The following is a 17,885-nucleotide window of genomic DNA, read 5'->3' on the forward strand; positions in this document are numbered from 1 at the left end:
GGGAAAGGCCAAAGCCTTTACAATTTGGGAGCTCTCTCAATCAACTGTCCTGTCTTCTGTCGTGTATGTTTTTCTACATTCCTATTGCTCCTGGCCAAGTCAATGTATGCCAACACATGATGATGCACCAGGAAAAGAAAAATATTTCTCTAAAATTCAGGCGACCAATTATAAACACTAAATGAAAAATTAAATCTATATGCATCGCTAAGAAATATTATTGAGAAGTGAGAATGGGAGACAAGAAATCCATTCTCGAACTTTAAGCAAAAGGTTGAGAGACCACTAACTTCATTGTTTGCAGGGTCAGGCCTATATACAAGATCTGGCGCAAATAAAGCCCCTTTTTATTACAAAGTCATAAGCATGTAACTCTGTAACATAATAATATCACACTCAAGCACCCATATGACATTTCAGGCAAAATGTTCAAATGAAAACTATAAATGATTACACCTATATTATTACCCAACCAACCACACACTCTCAAGCATGTTACTTCTGCCAGCCCCTGTATTCAAAGCAATTTTTAAATGATTTATTCATCTGCACAGAAAAATAATAAAGCTCCCTAGAACTTCCTTTATTCTTTTTTTAAAATTTATTTAATTGTTGTTAAAGTACAGTTTTCTGTCTTTTACTCCCATCCAAGCCTACCCCCAATCCCTGTGCTCCCGAAATTCCTTTATTCTTACAAATTACTTAACAGCACTAGGAAGTACAAAGGCAAGATGTCAGCTACATAGTGGTTTTTACAGCCTTTCACAGATTCTGGGTCAGTAAAAAGTTAACTGCTGAGATATCACTGCTTAGCTGCAAGCTGAGGATATGGTTGGGACTGACCCCAAGACCATGCAGGATCTCACCTCAGTGGTGCAGGCACTCCTGCAACAGATGCAAGATAAATTTCAACCATGTCCAGCCAGATCACTGGAAGAAATGATGATAAGAGTAGTTGCATTGATGCCCCTGGAGAAAAACATTGCAGACCTCATGACACAGACTGGGTGGGAGGTGGGAGGTGGAAACAAGATGCCTGCTACACAGAAGAGCTGAAGGTTGCTAATTTACACCGAAATCTGGAACATTGTCTTTACAAGCCAAGAGAAGACAAAATGGCTTTTGGCCACTAATTACTACGTGTAGACAGGTTTTATATTGTAAAGTGTGCATTCTTATCGTGCTCTACATAGTTAGTTGAGAGAGTGATTTCCCCCCACCCCCAGTTTCTTGAACATGGTAACTTCCCATCCTGGATCTTGGTAAGTTGTGCTATTAAATGTTAAACACTAAAACTAAATTTTATGTGGTTCCTGCATAAAATTATTAATTTTTTAGTGTGAAAAAGTTAACTGTTGAGTTTTATATCATTAGTGAAAAAAGCAAACTAATCAGTCCATTCTGTCCACTGTGTACATGCAATCTAAATAGAACCTTTGATAAAGAAATAAGACACAATTCAAACTTGCCTGGAGAATCAGTTTTTTCACTTTTGCCTCTCATACCTGAGAGATGTGACTAAAATGCTGCAAAGCTGTCTCCACAGGGCTTTTGAAGTACATCTTTTCCTGAGGTTTCAGCTATGAAGAAAGTAACAAAAACATTGAGCATACCCACAATGGAATGAAATAAAATGCTGCCCAGTATGGCAAAGGATGTACCATCCCTTCTAAAGCACCTGGTACCACTTCCTTGTACTGAGAGAGCAGAGCGAACACCACTGCTCTAGGAGTTGCAGACTATACTATCCTTATTATCCTAACCCTGGGTTTCTGTAACAGCAGCCACAGATAATTCTCCTGTTATTTACCCTTTTTTTTTTTTTTACAATTGCTATCAGCGAGTCCTTTCTTTTCTTTTTTTCTCTTCTTTCCTTTCTTTCTCTTTTAAATTTCAGTGCTTAGTCACTTATCAATTATCCTCTCTAGGCCAGGAATGGAATAAAATGGTGGCAGGGGTAGGATGGGGGAGAGAAAAACTTACATTATCAGAAAGAGCCAAATGCTTGCAGGCAGCTCCACAAACAAGACATTTTTCTAGGGGAGAAAAGCGGAAAATGTTTGGTTTTCATGGATATGAGGTAAGATTTTCCTAAAGTACATGCTAACAGCCAAGTAGGCTAGCAAGAGAAGAAAAAAATTTAGAATACAATTTGCTATAAAAAGACATCAACTTGAGCTCCATTCTCTAAATCAGCATTTCCAAACTTGTGTGTTGATGGCAAAATTTTCAAACTGTACTTCTACCCATCTCCCTGTTTATAAATTCCCAATTTTCTTCTGTGGGTAAGGGCCAGTTCTAATGACTCAGCAGGAGTACCGAGTACATTTACAAGAGTACTAGGAAGAGTACAAGAGTACTGATGATCTCAACTTTAAGTTACTCTTCATTATCCCACCTCCCTGACAGTAGGCACACATTACATACTGTAAGAACTCCCCAATTTTTCTTGCCCTGTTTTCACTTTGCTAATATTCCTAGATCTTGTTTCCTAGATATCCTACTCTCATTCTCTAATTAACTCTGTCTGAAGGATGAGAAAATTAAAATTCCCAATTTTTCCTTGTAAGTTGAAATCTGAGCAGTGGTGCCGGTTATTGATTAAGATAAATGCTTTGCCAGGCCCTGACTGGTGTGGCTCACTAGTTGAGAGTCGTCCTGCAAACCAAGGGTCTACAGCAATTCCCAGTCAGGGCACATGCCTGGGTTGTAGGCCAGGTCCCCGACTGTGGCTGTGTAAGAAGAGGCAGCCGACTGATTTCTCTTGCACGTCAGCATGTTGATGTGAGGTTTCTCTCCCTCTCTCCCTTCCTTACCCTTGCCCTAAAAATAAATAAATAAAATCTTTTTAAAAAAGATAAATGCCATGTCAGGAGAAAATATCACATGGCATATGCTTCATTGAGACAAACCACTCCAAAGTGAGCTGCTGTCACCATAGTCAAGGGCTTTGTTACATTAAGAGATCATTTTAAATGTTCATAAGATTCACACAGATTAGCGATTGTCAACCCTTTTCATCTCATAGCACACATAAAGCAATTACTAAAATCCTGTGGCACACCAAAAACTATATATTTTGCTGATCTGACAAAAAAAGTTAATATAAATTTTTAAAATATATTTTATTGATTATGCCATTACAGTTGTCCCATTTCCCCCTTCATTCCCCTCCACCCTGCACACACCCCCCATTCTCCCCCTTTAGTTCATGTCCATGTGTCACAAGTTCTTTAGCTTCTACATTTCCCATACTATTCTTGTCCTCTCCCTGTCTATTTTCTACTCATCGTCTATGCTACTTATTCTCTGTACCTTCTCCCCCTTCTCTTCCTCCCCCTTCCCTGTTGCTAACCCTCCATGTGATCTCCATTTCTATGGTTCCACTCCTGATCTAGCTGTCCTCTTAGTTTGCTTTTGTTTCAGGTGTGGTTGTTAATAACTGTGAGTTTGCTGTCCTTTCACTGTTCATCTTTTTTATCTTCTTTTTCTTAGATAAGTCCCTTTAACATTTCATATAAAAAGGGCTTGGTGATGATGAACTCCTTGAACTTGACCTTATCTGAGAAGCACTTTATGTGCCCTTCCATTCTAAATGAAAGCTTTGCTAGATAGAGCAATCTTGGCTGTAGGTCCTTGCCTTTCATGACTTGGAATACTTCTTTCCAGCCTCTTCTTACCTGTAAGGTCTCTTTTGAGAAATCCAGTGACAGTCTGATGGGAACTCCTTTGTAGGTGACTGTCCCCTTATCTCTTGCTGCTTCTAGGATTCTCTCCTTCATTTTCATCTTGGCTAATGTAATGATGATGTGCCTTGGTGTGTTCCTTCTTGGGTCCAACTTCTTTGGGATTCTCTGAGCTTCCTGGATTTCCTGGAAGTGTATTTCCTTTGCCAGATTGGGGCAGTTCTCCTTTATTATTTGTTCAAAGAAGTTTTCCACTTGTTGCTCTTCCTCTTCCCTTTTGGCACCCCTATAATTTGAATGTTGAAACATTTAAAGATGTCCTGGAGGTTCCTAAGCTTCTCCTCATTTTTTTGAATTCTTATTTCTTCATTCTTTTCTGGTTGGATGTTTCTTTCTTCCTTCTGTTCCACTCCCTTGATTTGAGTCCCAGTTTCCTTTCCATCACTATTGGTTTCCTGTGCATTTCCCTTCATTTCAATTAGTTTAGCCTCCATTTGTTCCTCTAATTTGTGACCAAAATCAACCAGTTCTGTGAGCATCCTGATCACCAGTATTTTGAACTGTGCATCTTAAAGGTTGGCTATCTCTTGGTCGCTTAGAAGTATTGGCTCTGGCACTTTGAGTTGTTCTTCTGCTTGAGCCATAATGTTTTGATCTCTTTGCACCAGTCTGGATGAATGATTCATTGTTGTCGGACTTCAGTACAGTTCAATTTTCTGTCTGTTTTAGTTGTATTTTTGTTTCTAAATCTTTGTTGTTTTTAAATTTTGTTGTGCGAGGAGGTACGGTATTTCCACGTACACCTACACCTACTTGGCCAGAAGTCCTCAATTAATATAAATTTGATTCTTTCCTATTGGACGGCTAATGTTGTGTTGGCTATTGTCATTTAAGATGTCACTGCTTCTTACTAAATACTCAGGTGTTGCATGTTTTAAAAATTCTTGCAGCACACTACTGTGCTGTGGCCCACGGGTTGAAAAATCACTGATAGAGAGAGAAAAGGTTCTCCAGAGGCTACCTGTCCTAACCCTTCTTTCCTTGGGATTAAAGGTTTTTCCCAGTCTTCCCTCCATACTATTGCCAGAGTAAGGTAGCAAGTACAAATCATTCTTCTATTTAAGAAAAACACAAAACAAACAAACTTGCACAGCTCTCCGTCACCTGCAGGATAAAGTTCAGTTTCTTTAGCCTGGATTATACAGCCTTTCATCATCTGGCCACTGCCTACCTACCTAGACTCATATATCCCCAATCTTACCTTTTTTTCTTTTTAACTATTTTCTTTATTTAATTTTTTAGAGAGAGGGGAAGGAAGGGAGAAAGAGAGGAAGAGAAACATCAAAGTGTGAGAGATACATTGGTGCAAGAGATACTCTTGCACACCCCCAACTGGAGACATGGTGTCCAACTCAGGTATGTGCCCTGACTGGGAATCAAACCTGCAATCTTTCAGTTCACAGGACTATGCTCAGTCCACTGAGCCACACCAACCAGGGCATAACTATTTTATTTATCTATATTTTTAAGAGAGGGGGAAAAACCTTACCTTATTGTTTACACTCCACAAATCTCAACCATGCATAGCCCACTGCACTATGGTTTTATGATGTGGTATGACTTTATACATATTATTGTTTGAACTAGAATGATCTTCCTTGCTTATCTACTTGGCAAACTCCATCTATTAGTCAAAACTCAATTGAAGCAACATCTCTCCTATAAAATCTTTCCTGATCAAAGTACTTTATTCTAAGTCCCTCCTCTGGGTTACTTCCTTACCTTGTAACTGTTTTAGCATTTAAAAAAAACACCTTAAGCCCTGGCTGGTGTAGCTCTGTGGATTGAGCATGGGCTTGCTAACCAAAGGATCGTGGTTCAATTCCCAGTCTGGGCACATGCCTGGGTTGCAGGCCAGTTCCCAGCAGGGAACACATGAGAGGCAACCATACATTGATATTTCTCTCTCTCTCTCTCCTTCTTTTCCCCTCTAAAGATAAACAAATAAAAAATAAATAAACACCTTAAATTCAAGTCTTACTTCTAAGACTTAATATCTGTAAGAATTTGATCAAATCACGCATCTGAACCAGTTCCTCATTTGTAAAGTGGGTCTATTGATAATTACCTCCTAGGATTGTGGTGAGAATACATAAAATTGGTACATGTGAAAATACTTTTTAAACTGCAAAGATATCACCACCACCACCACCACCATCATTTCTAATCAAATTGATTTCACAGGCTAGACCACTTCCCTTCAGATATGGCTCTTGTTATCAACCAAACTTTCCCCTATTCCTACTCATTATTATTTTTTCTCTTTTCTCTAATCAGTTTGATAATCTTGTGGCTTTCTTACTGCCACAGGCTTCAAAACATTGACAAGTGCCCTGGCTGGTATGGCTCAGTGGATTGAGTGTGGGCCTGTGAACCAAAGGATCGCAATTCGATTCCCAGTCAGGGCACATGCCTGGATTACAGGCCAGTTCCCAGCAGGGGATGCACGAGGGGCAACCATACATTGATGTTTCTCTCCCTCTCTCCTTCCCTTCCCCCCTAAAAATAAATTTTAAAAAATCTTTTAAAAAAATTTTAAAAAACACTGACAAGTATCTTTTGGTGCTCAAGTAATTGGTATTCCATTTGCTAAATCATTCTTTATTAATAGATTCCTCCAATTTCCATAATCGACAGTATTCTACTCTATCCACACCACCTATGTCCTACTAAGTGATTTTTATCCCATCACACAGAGAAATAGCGAATCATTATTTCCAAGTTAAAAACATTTTTGCCTGATTCTGAAAACAGGTAAGTCACTCACCCAGAGTCACACACTTCTTACAGAAAATATGACCGCAGCTGGTGACAAAGAAATGGGCCCCATCTTTTCGGAAACACCGGTTACAGTGAAACCAATCCATTCTGAAGCAGATAAAAAGAAAGAGTAAGAATAGCCTAGGGCATAATAGAATTATAGCTATTCCAAACTCTATATAACAACGTTTGTTTGTGTCCCATCTTATTGGCATGTGGGCCTATTATTGTGGGTATTCCAACCAGTTGTGGGGAAGTTACATACACCTCTGAAGTGAAAAAAGTAGCCTGAAGGCTGTTTTGTTGTTTTTTAAATTGATTTTAGAGAGAGTGAAGAAGGGAAGGGAGGGAGACACACACACACACACACACACACACACACACACACACTTTAGTTTGTTGTTCCACTTATGTATGCATTCATTGGTTGATTTTGTATGTGTCCTGACCAGGGATGGAACCCACAACCTTGCTGTATCAGGAGGATACTCTAACCACCTGAGCTGCCTGTCCAGGTCAGGCTGCAGACTATGTTATATCACTGAAAAAAATGCATATTTAGAAAAGCAATAGGACAATGACAGGATTCTTTCTGAATGATGTGATCATGGGTGTGTGTGTGTGTTACCTTTATATTTTTTCCCAAATTTTCTGGATTAATTAATAATTAATCTCTTAATTTAAAAAAAAGAACCATTTATTTCTTTCCTAATAGTTTCCTATGATATGGGAGGTAGAATCAGGCAGAGTGGACCAAATACAGAAGATCACATATTGGCCACTTGGCACATATTTTAACTAAGGGAAACATGATTTATGAATGATAATGTTTCTCAGCTTGTACGCTTTCCCTGCTACTCTGCAGAAACTCAGAATCACAGATCTGGAAGGGGCCTTGAAAATAATTTAACATTTTGTCCAGTCCCATCATTTTTCAAAAGATGTACCTTATGTTCACTGAAATTCAATGACTTGTGCTAAATTCCATCTTTATTTAGTGGCAGCTCTGGGATTAGAGCCTGGCCTCTTATTCCCTGTGTCAAGTTCTTGCTATCACATTAAGGCTTTGTGTTACACATAGTAACCATATGTCCCATATTTTCTGCCAATGCTAATTCCATATAACTTGATAAATATGTAACTATGTGAGCTTGTAAGATTTAAAATGAAGATATGGACATGTAAAAAATACAGAACTGAGCTGATACATACCGAGTTATAATTACATATTTCATGAATTCATATGCTTGATTACATGAATATGCTATTTAAGAATGTAATATCAGCCCACATGGTGGGGCGGGATCTCCCAGCCCTGCCCCACCCCAGGGTGCCACCTCTGCAGCCACTGCCACCAGTGCCCCCCCAGCCCAGGATTCCAGTGAAAGGAAAATAAGTCCCCACAATTTCTGGCTGTGAAAACCAGTGGGGATTGAGTCAGTGAAAGAAACTTCTGGAGTCCCAAGCAGTTCCTCTTAAAGAACCCATACAGCCCTGGCTGGTGTAGCTCAGTGGATTGAGCGTGGGCCTGTGAACCAAAGGATCACGGTTCAATTCCCAGTCAGGGCACATGCCTGGGTCGCAGGCCAATTCCCAGCAGGGGATGCACAAGAGGCAACCACACATTGATATTTCTCTCCCTCTCTCCTTCCCTTCCCCTCTAAAAGATAAATAAATAAAATAAAACATTTTATTTAAAAAAAGAACAAATCATGTTAAAAAAAAAAAGAACCCATACATGGACTCACCAACTCATACTCACTTGCTCTGAACTCCAGCACTGGGGTAGAAACTTGAAAGGCACCAATGGCACAAGGGAGGAAATAAAGTATCTGGCATCAAGGCAAGCAGAAGCCACTGTCCCTTTTCTAAACTCTCCCCCGACAGAGACAGCAAGCTGGTGCCATATCTGAAACTCCATCAACATGGCTAATATTATTTGACCTGCCTTGGAGATCCCCAGAGACTCTGGCCCATTCAACTTATGGACCCACACAAGCTGCTTTTCCACATGAATAGATGGTCTTAGCTCATACCGTACAACTTCCTAAATCCTCTCACACAAGCAACAGCTGGCCTCAGTGAGCCCCAGGCCTGGTACTAGCATCAGCCAGCCTAGATTCACAGCTTAGTTTCACCTAGGAATCTCCAAGCCCAGCACAAGTGGCACCCATCTCAGATTGCTTTATAGTTCAGGCAGAATGGTCCTGAGCAGAACACACAGGTGGGCACTGAACTTGGCCTGCACCACCTGGGAAATGCCAAGGCCAGCACAGCCAGTGGACAGCTACAGATCAAGTAAGAGCATCACCACCCTGCCCCTGCACAGCTGATCATCCACGGAAGGTGGAGGTTCGTGGTAAGTGGTCACAGCCAGTCCTTGCTGCTGACTGGCCTGCGTAACTTCTTCCCATTGATCTGCCAATAGCAATCAAGGCTCAACTACAAAAGGAGGGTGTACTCAGCCCACATGAAGGGTGTACCTCGAGTACCCAGCTTGTGTGATAGGGGAGGCTGTGCCACTGGACCCTACAGGACACCTACTACATTAGGCCACACTACCATGACACGGAGTCAAATCAGCTTTACCTAATACATAGAAACAAATGCAGGGAGGCTTCCAAAATGAGGAGATAAAGAAACATAACCCAAATGAAAGAACAGGCCAAAACTCCAGAAAAAGAGCTGAACCAGGCACATCCAAACTTTTGGCATCTCTGCACCACACTGGAAGATTTGTCTTGGGCCACATATGAAATACATTGTAACATGTGATCATAAAAAAAAATCTTACAGTGTTTTAAATAAATTTACAATTTTGTGTTGGACTTCATTCATGGCCATCCTAGACTGCTTAAGGCCCACGGGCCATAAGTTAGACACTCCTGAGCTAAACAAAATGGAAATAAGCGATCTATCAGATGCAGAGTTCAAAACACTGGTTATAAGGATGCTCAAGGAACTTAGTAAGGATCTCAACAGCATAAAAAAGATCCAGTCAGAAACAAAGGATACACTCATTTAAATAAAGAACAATTTATAGGAAAATAACAGTAGGCTGTATGAAGCTGAGGATTAACTCAATGATTTGGAACAAAAGGAAGACAAAAAACCAACAATCAACCAGAACAACAAGAAGAAAAAAAGAACCCCCCCAAAATGAGGATAGTTTAAGCAGCCTCTGGGACAACTTCAAAAGGTCCAACATTTGCATCATAGGGGTACCAGAAAGAGAAGAGAAAGAGCAAGAAACTGGAAATCTATCTGAAAAAATAGCGAAAGAAAAGTTCCCTAATTTGGTGAAGGAAACAGACATACAAGTCCAGGAAGCACAGAGAGTCCCAGATGGACGCAAAGAGGCCCACTCCAAGACACATAATAATTAAAATGCCAAAGTTTAAAGATAAAGAGAGAATCTTAAAAGCAGAAAAAGGAAAGTAGTTACCCACAGAGGAGTTCCCAGAGGACTATCAGCTAATTTCTCAAAAGAAACTTTACAGGCTAGAAGAGATTGGCAAGAAATATTCAAAGTCATGAAAAGCAGGGACCTACAGCCAAGATTGCTCTACCCAGCAAAAATATCATTTAGAATTGGAGGGCAAATAAACTTCCCAGATAAGAAAAAACTAAAGGAGTTCATCATCACAGAGCCATTATTATATGAAATATTAAAGGGACTTATTTAAGAAAAAGAAGATCAAAACTATGAACAATAACATGGCAATAAATACATATCTATCAACAATTGAATCTAAAAAACAAACTAAGCAAAAGAAGAACGAAGACAGAATTATGGATACAGAGAGTATTTTTATTAATGCCAGATGGGAGAGGGATGTGGGGGAATGAGTGAAGAACTGAAAGGATTAAGAAGTACAAACAGGTAGTTGCAGGGTAGCCATGGGAATGTAAAACATAGTATATAGGAAATGGAGTAGCCACAGAACTTACACATGTGACCCGTGGACATGAACAATGGTGAGGGTATTGCCTGAGGGAGTGAGGTTCCAGATGGAAGGGGGCAGAAGAGGATAAAACCAGGACAGCTGTAATAGCATAATCAATAAAATATAATGTAAAAAAGATGTTGTTAGCCTTTGTAGTCTCCACATAAGTGAAGGAAGGCAAGAAGCCAGGTTACTGACCTACTTAGCCATCAGCTCTGAAATTTATATTTATCAATAATCTTCAAAAATAGTATGATCTGTAAGACATGGTAATTATATACCTATAGTAAATGGTTCAAAAGCTGATCTTTTCAGCAAATCTGGGTTTGAATTTCAGCAAATCTGGGCCCTGCTTTTGTGAACTCAAAGAAGTTGTGGAGCCCGTCTGAACCTCAGTTTCCTCATCTATAAAGGGGCTCATTAGGAGGTCTGAGCTCACAGGGCTATCGTGAGGATTAAAGGAGATGATGCTTTGAAAATACGTTTTTTTTAAAAATAAGATTTTCTTTACTTTTAGAGAGAGGGGAAGGGAGGGAGAGAAACATCCATGTGTGAGAGAAACATGGATTGTTTACCCCTTGAGCACCCCCTACTGGGGACCAGGCCCACAGCCCAGGCATATGCCCTGACTGGGAGTTGAACCAGCAACCTTTCAGTTCACAGACAGGTGCTGAATCTACTGAACCATGCCAGCCAGGGGGGAAAAAAAAAAAAAGCGTTTTTTAAGAATATAATGTTTACTACTTTGAATATCCTTTGAAATTAAATTGGGAAAATAATTAAAAAAGAGATAATCCCCCCCCCCACTTAAATCTTTAAAAAATGTTTTAAAACAGTTTATGGAGGAGGTTTCCTGAAAGAATGGTAGCTAGTTTGCTAAAAACTTTAAATTATTGTAACATAAGGTAAGAGTCACGATCAAGTAACTCACCAGATCAATGCAAAGGTATTGTGCAGTCAAAGCCAGGAGCTTCAGGTTTCAATTTATTGCTCATTGGACACTAACCTCTACCCGGAAGTGAGTCTGCAGAACTTCGGAAAAGGCCCCGCCATATATGCCGTGGTTTGTTTAGAGGGAGCAGCAATTTTAGTCAAACGAGTTGGCCAGACGAACCCCTACAGGAAGGGCAGTTAACAGGGTTTGTGAGGACAAGACTTGCCTGGTTTCTAGGGATGACAGGGATTTGGCAGAACCTTAAATTTTCCAGGAGTTATTTTACAACTATCTTCCCTGCCCAACTAGCCGCTGTGATCCCAGAAGGCTGCGGATCTCACCGAAATTATCCGGTTCTCCTCAAAGTGCTGCAAATGGCGGGAAAATTTACAGCGAGCCTCGTGGGAGGGAGAAGCAAGAGGCTGGGCGTGGCTCGCGGCTGCGTGCCTGAGGCATGGGCGGGGCCAGGGAGTGTTTCAGCGGCTAAGTGGGGGCGGGGCGGGGCGGGCCCGGGGCGGGGCGGGGTTTTTTGGGGGCTTGCCGGACGCAGGTTCTGAGTAGTTGTCCGTGGATATCTATCTCATTTAAGATTGGGAACGAATAAGGAATGTGAGCTAATTGCATACATGTTACTGTGGAGACGACGAGGTGAAAGTACAGTAAACCTTATAATGTTCCAGTAGTCGACAACATGCTAAAACTGTGGTCACAAAGCAGATGCAGACTTCATCATGTTTTTAAATGAAATAGATAATAATAGATGCTTTGAAAGAACAGCACAAATCAGAATTAGAAAAGTTAAAAAGTGGTATGGATAGAGAACAATCAGAAATCTCAGGAAGGAATTATTAAACATTTTTCAGGAAAAAACTGGAAGAAAGCACAATTACAGACTGAAAGATTAAAAAAGGAAAATAAAAAGTTTTAAGATAAAGTGATGAATATAGAAAATAACCAAGAGATTTTACAAACATACGTACAGAAACATTTATTATCCCGAGGAAAACCAGAGTGATGCATCAGAACAAATATTTAAAACAAAATTTTGCAAAACTTTTCTTGAAATAAAATAAGATATAAATCTATAAATTGAAAAAGTATATTGTCTATTCAAGAAAACTGACCCAGGATAGTCAAAACCAAAAAACCTCTTTGAGGGTCCAGGCAAAAGGTACTATTTACCTACAAGAAAAAGAAAATTAGGTTGGCATAAAACTTCTCTACAGCAGCATTTTATGCTAGAAACAATGAAAGAGCATTTCTGAAAATTTGAAAAAGAAAATATGATCCAAAAATTTTATTTTCCATTATACTGTATTTTTTTTACCCTTCAGGTATAAAGGCCACTTGCAAAATAAGAACATGAACTTTTTCCTGAGGAAACCACTAAGTAGTGGCTCTCGAACTTTTTGGTCTCAGAATTCCTTTTCATTTTAAAAATTATTGAGGGCCCCCCTCCACAAAGAGCTTTTGTTTATATGAATTGTATCTATCAATATTTATCATATTAACAATAAAAACTAAGTGGTTTAAAATATTTATTAACTCATTTGAAAATAATGATAAATCCATTAAATAGTAACATAAACTATGAAAAATAGCTATATTTTCCAAAATAAGATCAATGTAGCGAGAAGCATGGCATTCTTCTACAGTTTTATAATCTCTTACTAGCTGACTTAATAGAAATCACCTGGATTCACTTATCTGCTTCTGCGTTGACCCTGTTGCAGTATGCTGTTTTGGTTGAAGTGTGTGAATATCTGGACTCACCAAAATATGTAGTTAGAAAAGAAATTACTATTTTAATAGCTACTCACATAATTGTGAACATTTTCCTTTGGTACTGTACCAAAATTCCAAAATTCAAGAAATGGGAGTTTGTTAAAGCTAGTCGCAATATGGAATTCTGATCAATAAATATGTAACATCTTACAAGTAGATCAAAGTGGTCATTTGGAAAATATTGGTTCACTGAGTTATGCACACTGACACATACAGCATTTAAAAATCACTTTTATGAGTATCACTACCAATCTTACCAGGAAAGTCTTTGAGTGTTGAGAAGCTGTCGGGCTCGCAGCTGCAGTACAAGTTTTTCAAAATTCTAACTTTCTTTTCTCTAAATTTTATTTTTGTCCTCCTCACAACATATGAAGAGACTCATCTCCTGCATCAGGAAGGTAGAAAAAACAGAGGACCAGGCCTAGCACAAAATTATAAAAGAAGCAGAGCTCCAAAGTTAAATTCTCGGTGCTACCAAGAATTGGTAAGCCAATTCTGTTAATGCCAAGGCTGGAGCCCTGTTTGGGGGAGAATAGCGTTCTGAGGCATGGAATGGGGAATATATGAGTCAATGTAAAAAAAAATTTTTTTTAACCCAAATTCTTATTTTCATATTAAATCTTGAATTTTATCATTGACAACAAATAGTATTCTTTGTTTTCTTTGACATAACAAGTTCATTTTGTTTATTTTTGAGAAAACATCTACCAAATACCCAAGTCTGAATGGCTATAGTTAGTTGTACTTTCAATAAAAATGCTGTTTCATTGAAAAATAATTATTTCTTACAACTCAAACCATTGCATAAATGGTTTTTGTAAATGCAATCTTAATTCTATTGAATATTCTGGGCCGTAGAAAAAGGAGGAAATTTTCCAAAGTATTTTATGAAATGAACTTAACATTGACATTTAAAAACAGTATTGTACACACACCTAAAAAAAAAAACTACAGAACAGTCTTGCTTGTGAATATTGATGCAAAAATCTTAAATAAGATATTAGCAGATAGAATCCAATAACACATTTTCAAGTACATATTATGACCAAGTGATGTTCATTATAGGAATGAAAAGATGGTTCAAGGATAGAAAATGCATTAATGTAATATATTATAGTAATATTTCTAAAAATAAATATCATCTTCACAAGTGCCAATAAAGCATTTGTCATAATTCACATTCATTTCTGATTTAAAATTTCAATAATGTGGGAATCAGTGGATATTTCCTTGATATGATTAAAAGAGATACATGTGTATGTAAAAGCCAATGTTTTTTAAATAAGGAAACACAAGACATATTCTTGTTAGTCAGGATTGAGGCAAGAGTGCCACTACATTTAACATGGTATTAAAATATTATTTAGGCCCTGGCTCAGCAGATTGAGCGTGGGCCTTCAAACCAAAGGATCACGGTTCAATTCCCAGTCAGGGCACATGCCTGGGTTGCAGGCCAGTTCCCAGTAGGGGATGCATGAGAGGCAACTATACATTGATCTTTCTCTCCCTCTCTCCTTCGCGTCCCCTCTAAAGATAAATACATAAAATCTTAAATTAGTTTAAAAGGATAAGATAAAAATATTTCTTTTAGTAGATTATATGATTATATTATATATCTGAAAAATCCAAGACAATGAGAAAACTACTATAAATAATAAACTTTAGTAAAGTAACAGGTGATAAAATTAACAAAGAGCCCTGGCTTGTGTGGCTCAGTGGATTGAGCTCTGGCCTGTGAACCAAAGGGTCGCCAGTTCAATTCCCAGTCAGAGCACATACCTGGGTTGCAGGCCAGGTTCCTACTGGGGAGTGTGTGAGAGGCAACCACACACTAATGTTTCTCTCCCTCTCTTTCTCTCTCCCCCTATCTCTAAAATGAATAAATAAAATCTTTAAAAATAAATAAATAAAATTAACAAAAAGAAATAAGTAACATATACACACTCAAATAATGACAAATCGGGAGAAATAATGGGAGAAAAGATTCTATTTAAAATAACAACAAAGGATTCAGCTGGCTGGCAGGACCACAGACTTTCCATCCAGCAACCATGGCCCAATTTGTTCGTAACCTCGCAGAGAAGGCCCCAGTGCTAGTAAATGTTGCTGTGACTTACTCAAAAGCTTGACTGGCCACATTTTGGCACTATGCCAAGGTTGAGCTGATTCCTCCAACCACTGCTGAGATTCCAACAGCTATACAGAGCTTGAAAAAAAGTCAATAGTGTCCAGACTGGTAGCTTCAAACAGCTCACAGTCAAGGAAGCTGTGCCGAATGGTTTGGTGGTCACTGAGGTGTGGATGTGGTTTTATGTTGGCGAGATCATAGGCAAGCATGGCATCATTGGCTATGTTTGAAGATCAATCTTTAACATCTATTTCTTTTTGGTTTATTATTTGAATGTTCTTGGGCCATAAATGATCAGAATGGTATTTGAATTTTAAAAAGATATTTAAATAAACAAACAAATAAATAAAAACAAAAAAGGTAAAATGCCTAGGCAATACAGAAATATGCAAATGTATATGAAGAAAATTTAAAAATATTACTGAAAGAGAAAGAAGTTAACATAAAAAAGTGGAAAAGCATTGCCCTGGCTGGTGTAGCTCAGTGGATTGAGCGCAGGCCTGTGAACCAGACAATTGCGGTTCAATTCCCAGTCAGGGCACATGCCTGGGTTGCAGGCTGCTTCCCTGCAGGCCAGTTCCCAGCAGGGGACACATGAAAGGCAACCATACATTGATGTTTCTCTCCCTCTCTCCTTCCCTTCCCCTCTAAAGATAAATAAATAAAAATTTTTTAAAAAAGTGGAAAAGCAAGTCTTGTTTTTGGAGAGGATGAGTCAACATCTTGATATCAATTCTAAGTTAATGTGTAAATTTGACACTATCCTAACAAAAAACACCAACAGGTTGCCTTTCTGGAATTAAACAAAATGATTATAAAGTTCATATGGAAAATGACCAAACAAACAAACAAAAGTATACAGGAAACCCCTGATAATTTTTTAAGAGTCATGTGGAACAGAAAGCTGGACACCCCTCGGTATTACAACATATTATAAAGACTATATAATTTAAAAAGTATGGTATTGGTGCATGGATAAACACACAGGGAATTTAGATAGAATAGAGAGCCAGAAATAAAATCATGTATATTTGGAATTTTAAATTTATTATAAAGGTGGGGAATTCAGTGGGGGGAGGGGCGTGAATTTCTTAACAAATAGGGTTGGGACAACTGAATAGCCATTTGGAAAAATGTAATATCGGGTCTGTTTCTCATATTATTCAGGATATTTCAAATGGGTCAGAAATCTAAATATAAAAATGAAATATACAAAACTGGAAGAAGACGTGGGTGAATACCTCTAACCTAGGAGCAGTGAGAAAAAAATCTTTCTATGAGACTCCTTTATCAAATATATGCTCAGTCTGTGACTCATCTTTTCAGTGTCTTAATAGTGGTTTTTGAAGAACAGGTCTTACTTTTCATGAAATTCAAATGATCAATTTATTCTTTTACGTAGCATTTTTGATGTCATATCTAAGAAATCTTTACCTAATCCAAGGTCACAAAGATTTTCCCCCATATTTTCTTCTAGAAATTCTAGACACCAGGAGTTATAGTTTTGGATTTGCATTTAAAAATATAATTCAATTCAAGTTTATTTTTTTATATGGCATGAGGTATAGATTAAAGTTCTTTCATGTATATGTGTTTGTGGCTTTGTTTGTGTTTTCTACAAATGAATATTCAATTGTTCCAGCACTATTCATTGAAAAGATTGTATTTTCTCAACTAAACTGCATTTCTCAAAAAATTAATTGTCCAGGCCTGGCCAGGTGGCTTAGTTGGTTGTAGCATCATCCTGTATACCAAAAGGTTGCTGATTCGATTCCCAGTTAATACAGATACTTGGGTTGCAGGTTCAATACCAGGTCTGGGTACATGTGGGAAGCAACTGATTGATATTTCTCTCTCACACCAATGTTTCTCTTTCTCTTTCACTCTCTAGAATTAATAAAAAATATCCTGAGGTGAAGATTAAAAAAAAAAAATCAAGACCGCCAGTCAAGATGGCTGCATAGGCAGACATGGTTCACCTCTTCACACAACCACATCAAAATTGCAACTAAAATCTGGAACGACCATCACTCAGAACTGATAGGCAGATTATTTACTTAGTAAAAACTGAAAGGACATACAATAAGAAGTTTGTCTTTCTTTTTTTCCCAGACACCAAATTTTCATTTCCAAAGGTTGTGAACAGTGCTAGTTCTTGTGTGTCTTTTCACAGGTCATTTCTATAGTTACATATATATGCACATGCTATATTTCATTTTCCATACACATATGGGGTCCACAACATTGTGGATGAGACACAACAAATTCACATGGACTAACAAGTCCTGTGGAGGAAAAGGGACAGCACAGCCATGCTCACAAGGGGAGAGTGCTTCGGAGTGGCCTAGCCACTCCCTCAAGAGGAGAGTGCCCCAACCTTTGCCTTGACTAGCTTTTATTGCATTTCTGGTTCTCATTTACTATGCAGAGGATTGCTTTAGGTGGTTTACCTTTTACAGAAAACAAAGGAGAGGAGGCCACTAATCACATCACAGAAGAAGAGTATTTGCAAATGCAAAGGGAAAAGTAGTTGAACTGGTTACACTGGTCCTTGGAAGGTTTAGAATAGATTATAGGAAGCTACT

General features: G+C 38.5%; 1 protein-coding gene and 2 pseudogenes across 3 annotated transcripts in view; 2 read left to right on the forward strand and 1 right to left on the reverse strand.

Moving 5' to 3' along the window:
- Nucleotides 1–17,885, reverse strand: part of RNF212B (ring finger protein 212B) — a 48,666-nt gene that overhangs the window by 23,656 nt on the left and 7,125 nt on the right. For 2 of the 3 annotated variants that reach the window (XM_037129294.2, XM_037129293.2), the window contains exons 2-4: nucleotides 6,514–6,614; nucleotides 1,984–2,036; nucleotides 1,506–1,580 (exon numbers count right to left, since the gene is read on the reverse strand). In XM_037129294.2, coding sequence (XP_036985189.2) covers nucleotides 1,506–1,580; nucleotides 1,984–2,036; nucleotides 6,514–6,613 — 228 coding nt within the window. In that variant the 5' untranslated portion in view covers nucleotide 6,614. The remainder of the gene's footprint in view (nucleotides 1–1,505; nucleotides 1,581–1,983; nucleotides 2,037–6,513; nucleotides 6,615–17,885) is intronic. The other variant, XM_037129295.2, reaches the window with a different exon arrangement.
- LOC119037218 (heat shock factor-binding protein 1-like) lies at nucleotides 829–1,056 on the forward strand (annotated as a pseudogene).
- On the forward strand, nucleotides 15,224–15,530 carry LOC119037257 (ATP synthase subunit g, mitochondrial-like; annotated as a pseudogene).

This window comes from Artibeus jamaicensis, unplaced genomic scaffold (genome assembly GCF_021234435.1).
Source record: "Artibeus jamaicensis isolate MK-2021 breed Jamaican fruit bat unplaced genomic scaffold, CSHL_Jam_final contig_887, whole genome shotgun sequence".
NCBI lineage: Eukaryota > Metazoa > Chordata > Mammalia > Chiroptera > Phyllostomidae > Artibeus > Artibeus jamaicensis.